Source organism: Mesitornis unicolor, unplaced genomic scaffold (assembly GCF_000695765.1).
Source record: "Mesitornis unicolor isolate BGI_N332 unplaced genomic scaffold, ASM69576v1 scaffold32077, whole genome shotgun sequence".
Lineage (NCBI taxonomy): Eukaryota > Metazoa > Chordata > Aves > Mesitornithiformes > Mesitornithidae > Mesitornis > Mesitornis unicolor.
Genome location: NW_010198933.1, coordinates 14,244 through 33,952, shown reverse-complemented (window position 1 = coordinate 33,952; position 19,709 = coordinate 14,244). Strand labels below are relative to the sequence as shown.

The 19,709-nt window shown below is 42.9% G+C and overlaps 1 protein-coding gene across 1 annotated transcript in view; it reads left to right on the top strand.

The window, feature by feature from the left end:
* BTBD7 (BTB (POZ) domain containing 7) overlaps window positions 1–18,850 on the top strand; it is a gene marked incomplete at its 5' end in the record, with an annotated part of 24,903 nt that extends 6,053 nt beyond the window's left edge. The window contains 9 exons of the mRNA XM_010189309.1: window positions 5,030–5,238; window positions 6,460–6,535; window positions 8,796–8,956; window positions 9,247–9,390; window positions 9,625–9,738; window positions 11,248–11,437; window positions 15,367–15,545; window positions 16,215–16,643; window positions 17,807–18,850. Of these exons, the coding sequence (XP_010187611.1) occupies window positions 5,030–5,238; window positions 6,460–6,535; window positions 8,796–8,956; window positions 9,247–9,390; window positions 9,625–9,738; window positions 11,248–11,437; window positions 15,367–15,545; window positions 16,215–16,643; window positions 17,807–18,622 (2,318 nt within the window). The remainder of the gene's footprint in view (window positions 1–5,029; window positions 5,239–6,459; window positions 6,536–8,795; window positions 8,957–9,246; window positions 9,391–9,624; window positions 9,739–11,247; window positions 11,438–15,366; window positions 15,546–16,214; window positions 16,644–17,806) is intronic.
* Between the last annotated feature and the right edge of the window lie 859 nt (window positions 18,851–19,709).

The window sequence follows — 19,709 nt, the reverse complement described above, 5'->3', positions numbered from 1 at the left end:
CTCAAAGGAACCAGTCTGCCACTTATCTTAGAATGTTTAACAACTTTCTAACTGCCATGTTATAGATGAAAATATTTTTAAATAACAGAAGTTGCGTTGTTTTCATCTGGCTCCCTAATTTAAAATTTCAGATGGCTGGATAATATGCTGTATTGATTCAACGTAACTTAACTGAGTTCTCACTGTGGAAGGATGGTTTGTATAACACAAAATGCTGCCTAACCTCACCTTCAGGTCATAGTTTATATTTGCTTTACCAGTTAACCAGAAATTCTATAAAGTCATCAGCTTCATATTTGAATAAAGCAAAAAATAATACTGTGTGCTTTAACAGTGCCATAATAGATTTACTTTGAATTCAGCCTCTCAAGGATGGGAGTACATGAATGTTTTAAATTTTTGTGCTTAAGAAATGAGCAGGGGGATTAAAAATAGCTCAGACGTTCTACTGAATTTAGCAATAGATTTCAACAGCATTTGACCACTAATGGCCATTGAGCCCCTCTTGATCTCCAGTACTACTTAGGTCTTGTTTTCTTTTCTGCAAAACATTCACATAGTTTTGTACCTTCACATAAGCAAGAGTTACGTGCTTCGGAGTTGTAAAATGTGGAAAATAATGTACCTGCAAGTTACAGTTTCCTGTTTGTACTATTGAAGTCTTCTGACTTGCTCTCACTGTTTTTGTAACTGATCTTTTCCCTACTGCTGTAGGGAACCTCGGTCCCTGTTGCAGTGTCTGTCAAGTTTCGTGAGGTCACCTGAATCTGACGTGGATTTGGGCTGTCACAGTGACACTGCTGCCCTGCCTCCTGCATCAGTCTCCTTGTTTCTCTTTATGCTGGCAGGAGGGTTTGTGCTGTTGGGGATCTCGTGTTGCTGGAAGCAGGACTTACAGAAATTAGATAATGAGTTCATTGTGTGGCCAGATGAGCAGCAGCGGGACAGACGAGCAGGAGATGTGGAGTGCAAGAAGATACAGTCTGGTCTAACAGCAAGTTATAAGTACAGGACATGTTTGCATCTTTGGGTCTGTAAGAGGTGGCAAAGAGGTTGAACAGATGTCTTCCTTTTTTCCTTTCTCTTCCCATCAAAAGCTTGCTTAGAACAGCAAGGGTGCTCATGGATGGGTAAGACGAGCATCTCTGGAACTTCCAAATGTGTTGCAGCCCAGACCAGCTCAGGTGAGGCCTCTGAGCTGTTCTCTACATGCCAGCAAATTCAAAAAGTCTGGTTCCTGACTGCCAACACGGTCTCTCCTAATGCAGCAAACTTAAGAAAACATTGAATGGCTTTTAGACTCCAGTTCAGTGTAAAGATGAATTATTATTACTTTTTTCTTTGGCTGCACGGGTTTGCATAAATTTAGGGTAAAGGTTTCTACCACAGAATGAGTTAAATCAAACTGTTGATTTTGTAGTAAAAACTTGGCTTAATTCTACTTTTGCCAGGTGTTGAATGCACTTAATTTGTCTTTGGTAAGTCTGTCAACTGTCTTGATCAGATCCCAAGCTCCTGGCTAGCATACTAAACATGGGCTCAAACTACTTCTGTTTGGAAGGGCTGTGGAATTGCGTCTGAGAGAAAACCGAGGAAGCAAAAACGACTTGTTTGTAGACGGGACCTATTGACATCCAGCAAAAGGAGTGCATGGAATAGCCTCATTTGTCCAAAATGTGATAGTTGCCTTTCATTTCTTCAGACTCCAAGTTGAATCTGTGATAGATACCACTGGTGACAGAAACTTGTGATGCAGCACTTTGGAAAGGCTGTTGCTGCCTGAATGTGATAAAAGAGTACTCATAGGAGAAAAATGCGCTGCTCCACTGTGAGGAACAATATTGTGGCTATTAGATGACTGCTTTTTTTGCCAAGTGGCTTATTCTTAAAGCAAAAAACCCCTTCTGCCAAAGAAGAAAAGAAATTGGATTCCTTTCATAGCTAGAACTGGGTTGCCCCAATTTATTCAGATTTTCAGAAAACACTTTAATTATTACCTCATGCTTACTTTGGAAGAAATACTTGTGTAATCCTGCAGTTCTGACACACTGCTAGAATTACTTGGGAAAAGGGCTGTTTCATTTGCTAGGCATCCTGAATGAGCTTTTCACCTGGTGAAGTCATATTATTGAGAGTAGAGCAATAATTGGACTTGACAGAAGATTGAGACTGAACTGATGCTCTGTTTCTATAAACCAATGTTGCTCTGATCTTTGGGACTGCATTTCTCACAGAAATAAAGTTTTCTGTCTTTGCAGGGGGCAGGTATCTTAATCGTTTAAAAAATAAATGTCAGATGAATGGCATGACTCTAAAAAACTGTTTCAGCAGAACTGTGTGTTTCTTATTCAGGGAAGGAAACTCTTCTCTTAAGCGTCCTGCAGATAGTCATGGTTAGCTCTCACTAACCGTGCCAGGTTTGCTTTAACTTAACATTTTCTTTTTTTGAGCCCCAAAAGGGAAGACAAGAGGGACTTATACAGCAATAAATCCAATATCAGCCATTAACTATGTCAGTAAAAATAAATCCTGAAGTGGAAAGCTTCAGACTTCATTTACTCGTATTTCTGACAGATGCTGAAGTATTCTGAGCCTTTAAGGTGACTTTTTTTTTTAAAAACCACTGTTTTTCAGCTTCATGACCAGAATTTTAGAAGACTTCAGAGTGAGGTTTATCCTTTAGGCTTCTGGGGAGTTCCCCTATCTAGAAGGGGCAGTTTCTGTAACCTGTCCCAAAACCCCAGGAGGGTATTTCAGAGCAGTTCTCGCCCCTGCTCTCATCCGTACCAGTGATGATTGGGCTAATGTTGCAAGTGCCTCCAACCAATCTTTGCTGCAAGTTCACTGCCTACTTCAGGCTATTCCTCCCCATGCAGGTTGGAGGTCAAAATCTACAGTAAGGCATCTGTTCTTACTTGTAGTAGTAACAATAATAGTAGCATCATCTGGAAATGTGTATGCTGTTGCTAGCCCTTCTGTCACTGATGCACGGCCATCGTTTCCTCAGGTGAATCGGGCACGTGAAAAACACATCATCCACGTGCTTCTTGAGGAAAGTTGGTTTTAAGTATGAACTGGTGTAAAATGTATTACTGTCAGGGGGACAGGGGTTATCCTTATAAATTCCTTTGAAAATACATAAACTATTTCCAAAGCTATGTATACATTCAGACATATTCCTGGAATTTGGTGCAATTCTCACTGAACATTGACTGTGTTTATTATATTCACTGTGGGTTTTTTAAATTTAAGCTTAGGAAATTGTAATGGTGGAATATTGTTCTCATAATTAACATGCTGTCTTTTATAGTATTAAGTAGAAATACATGTATTTAATAGGAGGAGGATATTTATAACCTAATGTTGAAACTGCTGCTTCCTAGTACCTTTTTCTTTACCTTACTGTTTGGTTCCCTTTTCAGTGACCTTGCTCCTAAGTAGCTGTTCCTTTGACAGATACCTTTCTACTTGAAGTAGCACATTCACTTGTTGCTACTCACTCCCTAATAACTTATCCTTCACGTTATTAGTTGCAACAGAAATGGAGTTAACACTTGGGTTCTGTATGCTGGCCTATATAGAAAAGTAAGATTTTCTTCTAATTCAGTGAATTTCTGCTAGTCTTACATACACGCAACCAGTTCAAAAATACGTAGGATCAGAAGAGCCTCTTCAGTCTTGACAGACGTTAAGGTTACCATGCTAAATGCTCTCTTACTCGGCTTAGTCCAAGACCTCAGTAAGAAGATACGGTTCTCTAAATAACTATCAAAGTTTAGTTTTCAAATACCCTTGAAACTGAGGAAAATGGTGATGTTTCAGAAGTAAAATAAGTGCAACGTAAGCATGCTGCTCTGAACTGCCCAGGGACCTTGCATGGGCGCAAGCACAGCTGTAATTTTGTGGCTGAAGTTGGTTGAGACTGGAATGTCTAATTCTAGAATAGGATTTATTATTTTTCCTTTAAATTGCTGTCTTTATAGTACAAATAGAAATAGTATTCTCTGTATATGTAAACCAGATGTACAAATGAGATCAGCAGAATGCTGTTGGAGACTTCAAGTTACCAACGTTGTGGTACCATCTGTCTTAACTCAGTAACCCCAACTGCCCCTGTCTTCAGCCCTTCCATGGTACGTCTGCCTTCATTTCTTCTCAGTTTGCTCCATCTCCTTTCAGGAGAATTAAATATCCATATCTCCAGAAGACATGTACTCTGTGGAATACGAGACGTATTCTGTACATCTGTGGAAGACACGTACTCTGCTGCCCTAATGCAGCAGTGGGTACAAAGAAACTGTAGCAGTTTCACCATGAGTCAGAATACCTGCATCATGCTTTGCTTTCTGCTTCCCTGCTGGAGGAGATGCTCCCTGTCCTTGTCACTGTGTTTTGCTTGATGGGGAGGCCAGGGTGGTGGCCCAGGGCTATCACCTGCTGCTTCCTGCCTCTTCCATGAGTCAGAAAATGATGCTTTGCTGCCCTCGTCCTGTGCTGAGGAGCTGAGCACCAGAAATACACCACAGCTTTTGTTTCTGCTGCACTGCATGGTCTGTCTCGGGAGAGTCTGCGTACAAAGCGATACAGATGAAAATTCCTCTTTTCTTACTGTTTGTAGAGTGCTATGAATCTGCTCTAGACAACAGTGACTCAAATTTGAATTCGCAACTTCCAAATGCGTTAAGCAATCAGATAAGATGTATTAACCAAAGGAGGTTCTAGTAGGGCTGAACTAGCGCTGCAGTTGTTCATGCAGGCATGCCTGCAGACTTGCTGTTTCCTGTGCATTTAAAAGGTAAATGACTGGATAGTTGGAATCCTAAGCCACAGCTACAATTATTATACTTTCAGTCAGAATTTAACCCTGTTTGCAGCCTTGGTCTGTGGGGCACTTCTGTTTTTACTGTCACTGAGAGTCATATAATCTTACAGATTTAACATAACGTTACAGATTTAGCCAAATGAATTAGTCCTTCAGGATCAAAGTGGCTCTGCAACATCATCATTGATTTTTGCTTTTCTTCCCTAGGCTGTGAAGATATCATAGCTGAGAGCATCTCACTGGACACCTTAATTGCCATTCTGAAGTGGAGCTCCCAGCCGTACGGTTCCAAGTGGGTACATCGCCAAGCACTGCATTTCCTCTGTGAGGAGTTTACCCAGGTCATGACTTCAGATGTCTTCTATGAACTCAGCAAGGACCACCTGCTCACAGCTATTCAGTCTGACTATCTACAGGTAACCTGCAGAGCAGAGTGCAGCCAGTCCTGAATAGGTTACAGCATTACTAGAAGTGCTTGGGAGTAGCTCATTTAAAATTGTAGGCAAGAGTGGGTTTGTATGCACACTGAGCATTCCTTTATAGTATGTAAAAAATTAAATTGAAGTAGTGATTATGAAAACTATTTCATTCTTGGCTTGTAACACAACCCAAACTGGTGGTATATGCTATAGCTTGGAAGCCTAATAATAGTTTAGAAACAGCTGCAAATTATTCTAAATGAAACATTTCTGAACCTAACATTTGCCTTGCATGTTGAAGTGTTTTATAAAAGTGATGTGGTGGTAGTAGTTTTGCTGTAACAACGTACATCCCATTTGGAGGCAGTGGGAGCTAATAAGCTAGTAATCGTTCAGAAGGCTTAATTTGCTCTTTTGAGGAGACATAAAATTACCTTTTCTGCAAGTATTGCTTTTTTGTGCCTTCCCGTCAGTGGCTGTGTGGTTTTAGGGAGAGGGAACCATACTGACTAACAGAAAGCTTGTAGATTTTTGCTACCGTTTCTCTTCAGGGGAGAGATCTTTATAATGATGACCAGCCTCTTATAGCTTAAAGATGACTGTTTTATAATCACAGTACTGTTGATCTTCTGTAAGAGTGCATATTATGACTAAACGTCCTACCCCAGTTGTTAAGAAATGAGGTAGATAAATTTAAATTTTTCAGTACATGACTTTTTCCTCTTAAAATGTTGAGTGGTTAGCACATGTGTATAGGTATGAACAAAGCAAAGTGGTTCTGTTTACATTATTGAAAATCTTTCTCTTCACCTAGATTAGAATTTAGTTGATTTGATTATTTTCATAGCTTTCCAGGATGTGCAAATGCTGAATTTGTTAAACAAGAGATCCAAATACAGAGTCTTAGAACTGCCTCCTTTAATTAACTGTAATCACTCATATGTAATACCTGTGAGATTTCATGCTAGACACAATTCTTCTGTAGAAAATCCTTTTTTCCTCTTAAAGATTCAATAAGTGACATGAATCTAGAAGTCATGATGGTGATGCACCAGTTAAACTGTTTGGAGGAAGTGATTAGCAGATCATGAAGTACAAATACTTTGGACTCTTGGTACAGTTATTTCTTCATAGTTCTAAAAGACCTGTGTATGTGCCTTTTCTGTGTGACATTAAACTAAGCGAATATACAGATTGCTGACTTTCTTTTTCTACCAGGCAAGTGAACAAGATATTCTTAAATATCTGATAAAATGGGGAGAGCACCAGTTGATGAAGAGAATAGCAGATCGAGGTGAGGATCCTTTTAAACCACACAGCACTAAACCAAATAACCCAAAATGTATGGAAGTTCTTTTTCTGTAGGTAACTTATAACTAAAGGAAATTTAATCTACTGTGTTTGTAGTATGGCCAAAACCAAATATGGTTGTCTTTTTTAAAGCTTTTGTTCTTTAAAAACAGAATGGGCATTCTGAGGGAGTTGGCATTGTTCAGCTTCAAGAAGAAAAGGCTTAAAGGGGATCTTAGCAAAGTATAAATACCTAACAGCAGGAAGCAAAGAAAATAGAGCTACACTTGTTCTTGGCACCCAGGACAGGACAAGAGGCAATGAGGCATTAACTGAAACGCAAGAAATTCTGTTTAAACACAAGCAACTGTGAAGATGGTCAGGCATTCAAACAGGTCATGAGGCCTCCATCCTTGGAGGTGTTCAAAACCCAACTGGATGTAGCTGTAGGCAACCTGCTCTACCCTGGGGAGGTGTGGGGAGACCAAACTTCTAGAGGTCCTTTTAACCTCTATGATTTGTCTAATATTCCAGTCTGGTTGATTTCCTGTTGCCTCAGAATTATTTTTCTTGTATTCATCAAATAAAAATATCCTGCAGTATCTTTTCCTTATCTCTGCTCGTGCAGGCATTTCACAGTAGTCTTATTCTTAGTTTACCATGTTAACCTTTCACTTCAGTTTGAGTACATTTCTCCCACAGGAATCTGTGGTAGTGAGAAAGAAGCCATCAAGTGGCTTCAGTGTTTCTCCTAAAGTAGACGAAAATGTATTTTTATTAGCTCAGATGCAAATTATTGCTACAGTGGTAACTTCGAGGGCAATCTCACATGTGTTGGATGTGGGAAGTAGATTACTTCCATTTACTCTTTGGGAAATATATATTTAGCTTGTAGTTCATCCCCACCATGAAATGTCAATTGGATGGCTACTGTCTTTGGAGGGCTGGCCATGTTTTTGAAGTACACTGTTGCTGCTTGTACAACTGCTTTGACATGGGCTTGTTATCACAGAATCGCTCGGTTGGAGAAGACCTCTGAGATCATCACGTCCAACCGCTCCTGTCTACTCCCTAAACCATATCCCTAAGTACCTCGTCTACCCGCTTCTTAAATACATCCAGGGATGGTGACTCCACCACCTCCCTGGGCAGCCTGTTCCAGCCTCTGACGACCCTCTCAGTAAAGAACTTCCTCCTTATCTCTAACCTGAACCTCCCTTGGCACAGCTTGGTGCCACTTCCCCTTGTTCTATCCCCCATCACCTGGGAGAAGAGACCAGCACCCACCTCTCTACAAGCTCCCTTGAGGCAGTTGTAGGTGGTGATGAGGTCTCCCCTCAGCCTTCTCTTCTCCAGGCTAAACAAGCCCAGTTCCCTCAGCCGCTCCTCATCAGGCTTGTTCTCCAGAGCCCTCACCATACTTGTGGCTCTTCTCTGAACACGCTCCAGAATCTCAACATCCTTCTTACAGTGAGGGGCCCAGAACTGAACACAGTACTCAAGGTGTGGCCTCACCAGTGCCGAGTACAGGGGGATAATCACCTCCCTGGGCCTGCTTTTAATACAGGCCAAGATGCCTTTGGCTTTTCTGGCCACATGGGCACAGTGCTGGCTCATGTTAAGCCGACTGTCAACCAACACCCCCAGGTCCCCATGCTGTATGAAGTGTAACACAAAGTCAGTTGAAATATGTGCATTTAGTAACTCCAGTAAGTGTTAACCTTCTATCTTCAAAATGAGATTTTTGAAGTGTCTAAGGCATGTTGGAACGTAATGGTGCCAGTGAAACAGCAACAGACCTGGGCTGGGGGAGAAGCTGCTTGTTTGGAGTAATGGTGCAGCTTCCTGGTCTGTGGTGTTCGTGACATAAACTGCTCACTGCTGTCTGGGGATCGTCAGATAACATGATAAGCAAAAGCGGAAATAAGAGCTATGCCAAATTTAGTCTAGTAATTTGGTCTAAATTCCTCAGCAACGTTCCTGATTTTGCTCTATAAACAGTTACCCTAAACACTGCTTCTGTGTTTTCTCCCTGGTTTATGCTTTGAAACTGATGACTGTGCAAACAATCCCTGCTTGTGTAAAGTGAACCTGGCTGCTGATGCTTCATATCGGATTTTAAGGCATGCAATAGTTTTGTGCTGATGAGCACCGCTGATTTTAATTTAGACTTTCCTTGCATTTTCTATAACTTTCCATAAGCTCTGCAACTCCTGCTTTCCCATTTCAACTTTTTGATAAACTTTTTTTGTTCCTTCTCACAGAGCCGAACTTACTGAGTGGTACCGCTCACAGTGTGAACAAAAGAGGTGTGAAGAGGAGAGATCTTGACATTGAGGAGCTGAGAGAGATCCTGTCTCCACTTTTACCTTTTGTCCGCATCGAGCACATCTTGCCCATGAGTAACGAAGTACTGAGTGATGCAGTAAGTCAGTCACCTCAGAAATACTAGCTGTGGATTCTTTGCACTTCAGATTCTACAGTGTTCAGGTTTTGGGGTTTGTTTTTTTTTTTTGAGGATTAGCTCCTAAAATGTTATCACTCAGAGTAATTCTTGTATAACATTTTCTGGTTTAATTGCCTGTACTTTAAATCTATCAGAACGCTAAAGAAAAATCAGTGGTATAAGGATTCGGTTTAAGGAATTAATTTCTTGCAAGCTTTTTCCATATTTATATTAAAAAAACCCATGAAACTCTTTCTCAATTCTTAAAGATGAAGAGAGGCCTGATTAGTACTCCTCCTTCAGACATGCTACCAACATCAGAAGGTGGAAAGTCAAATGCCTGGCTGCGGCAAAAAAATGCTGGAATATATGTGCGGCCAAGACTGTTCTCACCATATGTGGAGGAGGCCAAGGTAATAATAATTAACATTTGGGTATGGTTAATGTGGAATTGTCAGGGGGTTCTGTAAACAGGGAACGATTTTGGTATGTTTTGTCTCTTTTTGCATGTACTGGCCTAAAATACTAACGTTTTCAATTTAACAAGACTTACAAGATTGATCAGCAGGCTCAAGTCTCTAGAACTGGTCAGAACAAAAATTTCAACAAAACTTTTTTTTGTCGAAATTGAAATGTTTGCGAGACAGATCTTGATGAAATTCCAGCGGAAACAAGGCAGCGTTCTGAGGGAAACCTCCCTGGTTTCCAGCCAGTTTGCCGGCCCAGCTCCTCGGCAGCCCACCTGGCAGGCGGATGGCAAGGTGAGAGCCTGGGAGTCCCAGTTTGCAGGTAGTCAGCAACCTCGGTGCCAGGCCTTTCAGGCTCCCCAGCTCCCCCCACCGCTGGGTGGAGAACTATTCCACTAGGCAGAGGACTCTGATATTTCTTCTTGTTTGAATCGGAATGCATCCAAAATTCTTTCGATCCTCCGCAGAATGGAATAAATATCTCATGTCCTGCTTGACTGAAGTCCTTTGTGTCCCACTTCAGCAGTAGCTTCCCTATTTGGTATCTTGCATGAGGGCTGTCAAACTGAAGATTTTGTAGCGTCTCTGGTGGTGGTGTTTGGTGACAGAGTGGAGATGGCTCTGCATGGGGCAGAAACGTGCCATGTTCTGTTTGACAGAATGAGACCATCATGGGCTGCTAACTAATGCTGCTACTTGAGGCAGCTCTGACTTAGGTCAAGAGCTTACGAGTCCCAGCAGTGCAGAACGAGGATTAGGTGAAGCCGTGCACATCCACATTGCCAACAAAGTCTGACCGGGTGAATTCAGGTCAGGTCACCTACAAACTCTGGTGAATTCAGAGCTTTTGTCCTGTGCCTAAGAAATGAAATATTTTCTAAGGGTGTGAGTTGTTGACAACCTCTTTGAGGGGAGGGGTGAAATAAAACCCCTTTGCCTTTGGGCACAAAGGTTGCAGAGCACCAGGTGGCACTAAAGCAGCAAAGGAAGACTAGCCAGTTAAAACTTTATCTTTGTATCTTGGATTCTTAAAACTAACAAAAATGTGTTAAAGAACATGTGATAAAGCTTTGACGCTTTTAGTTTCCAGGTATACAGCATAGGAGTGCTTTAGTAGTAACCTTAAAGTAAAAAGTGTGTTCTAGGTTTTTTTCCCTGTCAGGTTTCCTTCTTGTTTCTATTAGTTTCATACTATGCTGTTAATATTTTTAAAAACATCATTAGCTGTTTAACCTTAGAGGGAGGACTCTCATACTTATTATCTCATAACTATATTCATAGTTTCATTATAGTGAAATGCAAAAATTAAAAATGAGTTATTTGCAATTTTTTTTTTTTTTACTCTCAGCCTCCAATTTTTTGAAATTCATTTGACATTAAATGAGAATCTTAAAAGGGAATGCACAAATCCCTTTCTGTTCTTTAAGGCATCTGAGGGAAACACATTCATTTTCAGCCTGGTGCCTTCTGCTCAGTGGCACAGAGTTGAGATCTGTAGGCAGTGACTGATACAGCCCAGAGGGTCTGGCCTTGAGAAGGTTCCTTCTAATCTGACAGGTACCAAATAAAATAAGCAACCTACCCAAAACTTATTCACCTGCCTGCTCTTTACTCTGAAACTCAACTCTCATCGTGACTGGCAAATGGAATAGAAAATGCCGTGGAAAATCCAAATATCGTTTGGGACCTGGAATAGTCACAGTTTAGATGTCGTTAGGCTTGCGGCCTCGGGAGTGTTTGCAGCAGCTCCCAGTACTGGTGTATGCAGCACCTTCACGAGGGCTCTGACGGCTGTCGTTGCAGTCGGTGCTGGACGAGATGATGGTGGAACAAACCGATCTCGTGCGGTTGCGGATGGTGCGAATGTCCAACGTGCCCGACACCCTGTACATGGTGAACAACGCGGTGCCGCAGTGCTGCCACATGATTACCCACCAGCAAGTCAGCACCAACCAGTCCTGTCCTCCTTCAGTCATAGCCAACGAGATCCCGGGTAAGGCTGCCCCATCGCTTGCAACGCTGGCTGATTGCATGGGAGTGGATGAGGCTTGGGGCAGGGAGAGTGTGAATTATTGCACATTATGACTTCCTTGGAAAGTACTGCTGCTTCATTTGGGCTGCTTCCCACCCAGCGGTAGTCCCTCTTGCTTAGTTCATGTCTTCGGAGTAGACTAATTTTTGGGTGTACTAATAAGTAGTTAGAAAGTAAGCTACTAGAGGGACTAGTGTTTTTACCTGCTTCAGCTGAGCAATTTGGCAAACCCTGGACCAGTTAAACTGATTGTAGAATGTGTCCTGGAGCCTGGCTCTGTTCTTGGAGTGGTTCTCAGTTTTCTGCTTGCCTGTCTTGGATGACTGATTGATCCAGAAAGCAGAAAGCAGGGGAGCATAACTTGTAGGGCAATCAGCTTAACTCAGTTTGCCAGAAAAATACTGGAAGCAAATACTCAAAACACTTTTTTCAGTGTACCAAATCCATGTCAGCTTTTAAGTCAAACCAACTTCATTTCTGGTGTGGCAGAGTAAATTCTCATAGATCAAAGTAGGTACAGCCTCTCTTGACTTCAGGATACTTGGTGTGACATTCCCATAGGCAAGCCAGGGAACTATAGTCATAAAACTCTACTGTAACATGCTTTTTCATTGACACATTTGATTTTTGGTGCCAAACTGGAAGAATGTGTGTGGTGGGATTGACAAAGCACCTAGCTCTTCCCATCTTTCCTTGGCTCCGTTAATACTCAGTGTGTGTAAGGAATATGCTGGCAAAATGAGGAGCTGATGATGAGTTGAGGGCCAGTGGGTGTTTTGGAGGGCAGAGTTAGATAGATAAATGACCAAGAAGAAATTTAAATTCAGTTAAAATGGGAAATGTGCTTGTGTAGGTGTAGCCAGCTGCGTGCATGCAGGATGGCTGTGGAGGAAAAACCTGAAAGTCAACATAACACAATTCCTTGAGTCATGCTAAAATACAAACACAAACGTGCCACGAGACACGTGAAGTAATTTGGTGTCAGATGGAGCGCTGTGTTTAGCCCTTTAAATGGCCGCTGTGGGTCAGGTCAAGAACTTGTCTGGTCTAGGATCCTTATTCCAGCAACCAGCAGAAGTGAGTGCATAAGGGAAGTGCCACAGGAAACACACACAAAATAACTCTGTAAAATTCTGTGCGCTCTGTAACTGTTTGCAGATCAGAGGTGTCCTATGGTGGATGGTGCTTCTGTGTAGTTAGTAATTTTAAATGCATTTTTAATCCATGAATTTATGCAGTGTTTCCTTAAACTTGCATAGGCTTTTGGCATCAGTGTTTAGATCAGCGTCTCACATTTCAGCAGATAAGTATCAGTTTGGGAGTTTGTAGAAAAGCAATAAAGCTGACATACCACCAAGAAAAGTCATCTTCCTCCCTCCACCACTCCTCATTCCCCATTTTATAAGTTGTTTGTGTATCAGTTATGTCTCCCTTAAGTCAACCCCGTTGAAGGGAAATGCATCTGTAAGAATATTTATCTGAGAGCTGGGACAAAAAGAATAGGTTTAAATTGCTGCAAGAGACTTCAAGTTGCAGTGTTGGGAAGACTTGAAGCACTGTTTAAAGACTGCAGTGAGTTTTCTAGTAAGGTTTGTGGAATGGTTTTATCTGTTTGATTTTTGTGATTCAGGAAGAGACTTGGTAAAGCCTAAAAGGAGCCTCTGAAAACTTGTGTAATTTGATAAAAGGGATAATTGTTTGTTTAGAAACGTACAGCTGCGGCATCTCAGCAGTGCAGTACTCGGACTTTTCCCCCTGTCTACAGAAAAGCATAAATACACTCACCATGAGTTGACTGTAAAGTATTGCAAGTTGTTGCTTTCATAGCACATTGCTCAATCTTAGTTTCCAAAGAAGTTGAGAAAGTAAGCAGATTCTCAAAGGTCTTATTTTCTTTTTTTCAAAAGTTCTCACGTTCTGAAAAAATCTGGTTCTGTTTGCAAAGGTGAGACATCTTGACCAATCCAGAACTCCACTGCAGCTCGATTCTGTACAATTTAACACGTCCCAAACTATCAACGAAGCACAGGAACTGCTGGAGGGAGAGCTGGCAGCATCCCCTCTGTGCCGTTCAGGCCAGGCTTGTAGAACAGGGGGTTCTTTACAGCTGAGGTATTTTGGACATACAGACAGATCCATCTGTTGCTTGTGTCCTCCTTGTACTGCCCGTGGGCTGTATTTTATAGAATCACAGCATGGTTTGAGTTGGAAGGGACCTTAAAGCTCATCCAGTCCAACCCCTGCCACGGGCAGGGACACCTCCACCAGCCCAGGCTGCTCCAAGCCCCGTCCAACCTGGCCTTGGGCACTGCCAGGGAGGGGGCACCCACAGCTTCCCTGGGCAACCTGGGCCAGGGCCTCACCACCCTCACAGTAAAGAATTTCTTCCTTACATCCAGTCTAAATCTCGATTGGATTAAACACCATTGGCAGCACGTCTTGGTGTTCTTCTTGCAACGCTGTTGTAAAATGAGGTGAGGTTCTGCAGGTCATTGGGTTTTCTGAGGTGTTTTCCAGTTTCAGTTTGAGTTAGAAAGCCTGCAGCTGACTTGAGAGGCTTGTATTTTTTATATGTGTAATTTCATTTCCATGTGTTTCACATGAATAATAGCAGGGGAAAAAAAACCCTCTAACAAACCTGAAACAAACCAGGATTTGAGAAGATAGCACTTCTTCATTTAAAAACTTCAATTTTATGCCCACTGGTTTGGAGAACTGCTGCAAACTTCCCTAAAATCCTTCCCCCCCCAGTGTTAGTAAAATGCTCTCTGTAGCTCAACACCTGGCTTCTAAACCAGGACATTTCAGAACAGTTGAAGTGTGTGCAGGGCAGTGTGGAAGATTTAATTTCCAAGCCTTGAAGACTGGATGGAATTGATTCTTTTTTTAATTTTTCCTAGTACAGAAAATCAGTTTGAGGGGAAAAATATTTTGCACTACTTCCACCTACCCTTCGTGTACCAATGTAAACTTTGTGAAACTGGGAGCAGTCACAGTCGTATGGTGTTGGGTTTTCTCCTTCTCTGTAATGCAAATCTCTTTTCACACTGTTCTTGCTGTCTGATCCATTTACATTTTATGAGCTTTCACTGTGGACATCTGGTCATGGCAATATATAGCGCTTGTAAAGCAGTAAAGGATCAGATGGCAGGACTTACGTGTTCAGAAATCTGGATTTGTCTTCTCTTATGATACGCACATTTTCCTGAGGACAGAGAGACCACAGGAAAATATCATTCATCGTCAAACAGCAGCAAGAAGTGGCATGAGAAAGTTTTGCAACGGGATAAATACCCCAAATTATACATGATTTCCTTTTGGAAAGCTTGCTTTTTAAAAACAGTATTTCAGTATGACTGCATAAAACAACAGACTTTGAGCAGGTTTATGTTGGCTTACGGTTTGTGGAATTGTTTCAGAGTGCTCTCTGCAGTTACCCACTGGTGTTATGGTCTTGTGACTGTGGAATTCCACTGGGAGTGTGAAGTGCGTGCCAAAAAAATCACGGAATTCTTGCCCTGTAGAATTCACCAGGGAACACAAGGTTGTTATTCGAGATACGCTGCCCCCACCTCCAGTCATCAAATTCCTGCCCCATCAGGAGTTTAAGAAGAAGGCTGTGTTTGTGGCTCACTCCAGCAGAAGCTGGAAAAGTGGTTTGTCTTTACCACTTGTATGATGTCTGTTGTCCCATGTGCCCCAGTGATGTTCAAGGAACATGTGTGAGTTGAACTGTTCCTGGCAGAACACTACTGAAAAAAAAGCCAGTTGAGCCTGATGTTATTTTTTTTTCCTTGAGAATTAAATCTAAGCACTGCAATCAAACTTAATGTCTTTCAGTTCAAAAAGTAACCTCTCTTATCCCGTTCATGCCTGTGTTACCCCTCCAGTGCCCAGTCTCCTCATCGTCAAAGAGATGATCAAGCGGCTGCAGGAGCTGCGCCACACGGAGCAGGTGCAGAGAGCCTACGCGCTCAACTGCGGGGAGGGCGCCACCGTCAGCTACGAGATTCAGATTCGTGTGCTGCGCGAATTTGGGCTTTCGGATGCTGCTGCTGAGCTCCTGCAGGTAGGAGAAATGGCTGTATAAAACCACAAATGCTTTACTCTGTTCTGCTTATGAATCGTATGACCTGCAATGAGAAATTCTGTGTGTGCAGGTGCAGTAGTGCTTTGAAATGCCTGTGCAACTTGGTAACTGTGCAAGTGCAAATTACAGTGGGACTGTTGCATTTATGATTTTATAAATGTGTAAGTGCAGTGTATAAATATTTTTCTCAGGAGTTGTTGCCATTCAGGGCGCTCTCACTGCCACAGGTTTTGGGGACAAAACAAGTCTGCTGAAGAGGTAGTCAATGAGAATAGTCAAATCATAACTAGAAATGTAAATCAGGACTTCTTCTTGAATCAGAGTGGAGAAAAAGTCCTAATGGATATGGTAGACCTGCATAGCACATATTAGGACTGGAAAATGGGAAATCCCACTTCTGTTAGTATGCCGCTGTTAAAGCAGATGCATTTGTTGATCACCTTTGTCACACAGTGAATCTGATGCTTCTTGTTTCAAAATAAAAAATAAATCTTTATTCCGTGGGAGCTGTAACTGCCTCCCAGGTGTTGGTGAGGTTTCAGGTGGCACAACTGTCCTGTTACAGTGCTAACAGATTTCCAGTTCAACGCACATTGGTCTAGGTTTTCCTAGATCCTAGACTTACATGCTGGCTTTTTTCCTTTGCAGAATCCTCACAAATTTTTTCCTGACGAGCGATTTGGGGACGAAAGCCCCCTCCTGACCCTGAGACAGTCTGGACGGTGCCGCGTGAACAGCACTCCCACTGCAGAAACCATGTTTACAGAACTGGACTCTTTTGTGGCCTTCCACCCACCATTGCCCCCTCCTCCGCCTCCATACCACCCACCAGCAACTCCAATCCATAACCAGTTCAAAGTGGGCTGGAAACAAAGGGTGCCAAGCCAACATCCCTCCCGGTCCTTTTCCTACCCCTGTAATCACTCGCTGTTCCACTCCCGGACGGCTCCCAAAGCCCCGCCGCCCGTCTACCTGCCCGGCGTTAAGGCAGCGCCTCCCGACTGCACCAGCACCGCGGGTCTGGGGAGGCAAACGGTGGCCGCTGCGGCAGCAGTGATGGCAGCGGAGAAGCAAGTAGTGAGTATTGCGATTTCTTCTCTTCTCCCATCTCTGGCCACTCAGTAACTCACTCTGTAAGCTACTTTACAATGAAGTAACTTGGCTTTGTTAAATAAAAGGGCATTTTCAGTGGTTAGGAGGAGAATTTTCTACCAAACTGGCTGTCAGCATCCCAAAGGCATGCCCTCATCCCTGGGCCAGGAACATTTTGGAGGGGCAAGTGGGACTCAAATCTTCTGAAATAATAAATTGCTCTACGTTAAAACAAAGCGCAAGTCGACTTGAGTAGTGGACTGCACGCCATAATTCAGGGTAGAAATAGCAGGGGTATTTTGGCTGTGCACAGGTAAGTAGTCCTGAAGTAAACAGATGAGTGAAAAGGGAACCAGTGGTGACTGAAGGCCTTGCAGATGTGTGGAAGATTTTAAAATTAGTAGGCGAGCAGATTGCAAATACAAGGGGGTTTGTCGCAGCATTTAAAAATGACCATTGTAGTTGCTGAACTACAACACAATGCAGTTGAAAAAAACCAAACTTTAATGTACTGGACGAAGTCGTAGCTTTGTGAAGTACACAAATGAAATGCTCAAAAATTTGTCAAAAAATAATTTATTTGTGCAGCGAAAGACCTGCTTCAGTGCAGTTGTCACACTGAGAACTTGCTCTTTAGGTGCAGTGCTGAGTGGAAACGTGGTTTTTTTTTTCCTTTTAGCAGTTATCCTAAATATATTTCACTGCTTTCTATATTTTAACCAAAAATATTTAACTTCAGATTAGAATTGTTTTCCATTGTTTGTTCAAGGGTGGGTTTTGTAGCATGAGTCTCTTTCTTGATCAATGCTGATTTCACTAAGGACACCATTACCGATTTTTCCACAGCTTTGTCACATTAGAAGTACGTTGTTGTTTACCGCGTGTTCCAGACAAGAGGCGTTAAGAGGGAACTGTTACTGTGGCACAACAGCTCCATGAAGGAAAGTTGTCTTAAGCTAGCAGGAAGGTGAAGGCTGGAAGATGCACGTGTTCTTTAAACAGTGTAGGAAAGGTGCGGGCTGAGGTTGGTCTAGGCAAAGGTAGATTAGGAAAATGCCACTGTGGATTGTATAAACTGTCCTAAAACCAGTGCAGCTCAGCGTGTTTGACTTGGTTTGTCTCCGTGACCACTTTCTTGTCTCTTGCAGTGCACTCAGCCCTTGCTCAATGAACTGATGCCAGATATCGCAATGGGAGTGTCGGCGATGTCTCTGAAGGACAGAAGGTTACCAGAGCTCACCGTCGACTCGGAATTGAACCAGGCGGTTGCAGAGGTAGGGCCCGGTCCACCCCAGCACATTTCATGTATCCAGAACAGACACGTGCCCACTTCTCGAAAGAAACACTCAATAGAGCAAAAAACAGATACTCGAGAAAATCAGCAGGAGTACCCTGACTTCTACGACTTCTCCAATGCTGCATGCAGACCCTCCACGCCAGCACCCAACAGGCACAGTCCCTCGCCGTCACAAGGCATATATTTTGGCCCAGATTTGTACAGCCACAATAAGGCATCACCAAGTGGCTTAAAGTCAGCCTATCTACCTTCCCAGATATCTCCTAAAAAGCAAGAGGACTCCAGGAGGGAATTCCTGCTCTCCCAGGATGGGCATCAACACAGACAAAAGAATGAGCCAATACACCTCGATGTCTTAGAACAACCCCCCCAGCGGCTGGACTTGGCATTGGCCACCCAGGAGAGCGCTGGGAACGGCCCAGTGCACATCAGGGGAAGAACGAAGATGGAAACGGATTTAACCTATGGGCTGACCTCCACCAGAGCTTCGCTCGCTGCCTACGCCTCCGAAATGCAAGAGGAGAGGCCCAGCAGGAGACTGCCCGAGGATGAGCCGCTGGAACACGGAGCACAGAGGAACGCGGATTTGGAGAGGGAAGATGCAGTCAGCAGAGGGAGGAGGTCGCCAAACAAACCAGACTTCCTCTATAAAAAATCTGCCCTATGAAAGCAACCTCCACTATTTCTCCGTGCCTCAGAGTTGTGAACATCCCATTCTCTGCAACTTCTGCCCTGACTTCTGTCAGACAAATTCATTAACGCCAGCAGAGTCATTCAGCTTCGCTCACTTCTTTTGTACATACGTTGCTTTGTTAGAGACAGCACGTTACCGGTTTACTTTTAATGCTGCTTCTGGTTTTATTTTGTGGGAAATTTTTTTTTCATCAAATTTAATTATGCCTTTAAAAAAAAAACAACCACCAACAAGCTGGTACCTTTTTTCTACAACCTGGTAGCCTTTTGCACCTGTACATCTATTTTAGTGTATTAGTTTTGTACTAATATGTTGAACTTTACTGTCACATTTAAAGGACTGTATTTTCATATTTTTGCATCTTCCCTTTCGCCTGCCAATTCCCGACGTGCATTGGGTTGCACACTACAAAATGTATTTTCTTATGAGATAGTAACAATGTGTTTATTTTTTAATTATAGGAATTCCAAAGAACAGCACATCAAAATACTACATTTTTAGGTTTGTTTTGTTTGTTTAGATCTGAAATCTTCCTGATTTTTATGACTACAGCAAGAATCCAGTCTAACGTTTTGTTTGAAAAGTTCTGGCAGCTGGTCTTATCCTCGTATAGCAAGCCCACTTCAAGAGCTATATTTGGATTTTTAAGAGTCCCGGGGGATATTTAGGAGTCCAAATTTGAGTGAAATTTGCTGGGATCTGACAGTCTGGTTCTGTTTGCTTCCTGGTTCAGTTGTGACTGTGGAGAACTCCATGATCACCCAGAAGCGTTTACAGACTGGAACTGTTCATTTGCCCACGCAGACGTAAATCCAGAAATACTGTAAAAAATGACAGTAATAACTTGTTCTTCCAGCTCCCGTATGCGGGGTGAGCGATGCCCAGAGCTGAGGATTCCTGCTAAATCCTGGAGCATGGGGAAGGGGAGGCCTCACGTTTTTGCTGTTGCCTGCCCAGTAACCCCCTGCTCCAGAGGGCTCCCCCCTGCCCGAGGTGCTGCGGTGGCTGCTCATGGCCTTGCCTTCTCCCGCCTGCGATCAAAAAGGGCTTCACTCCTGGA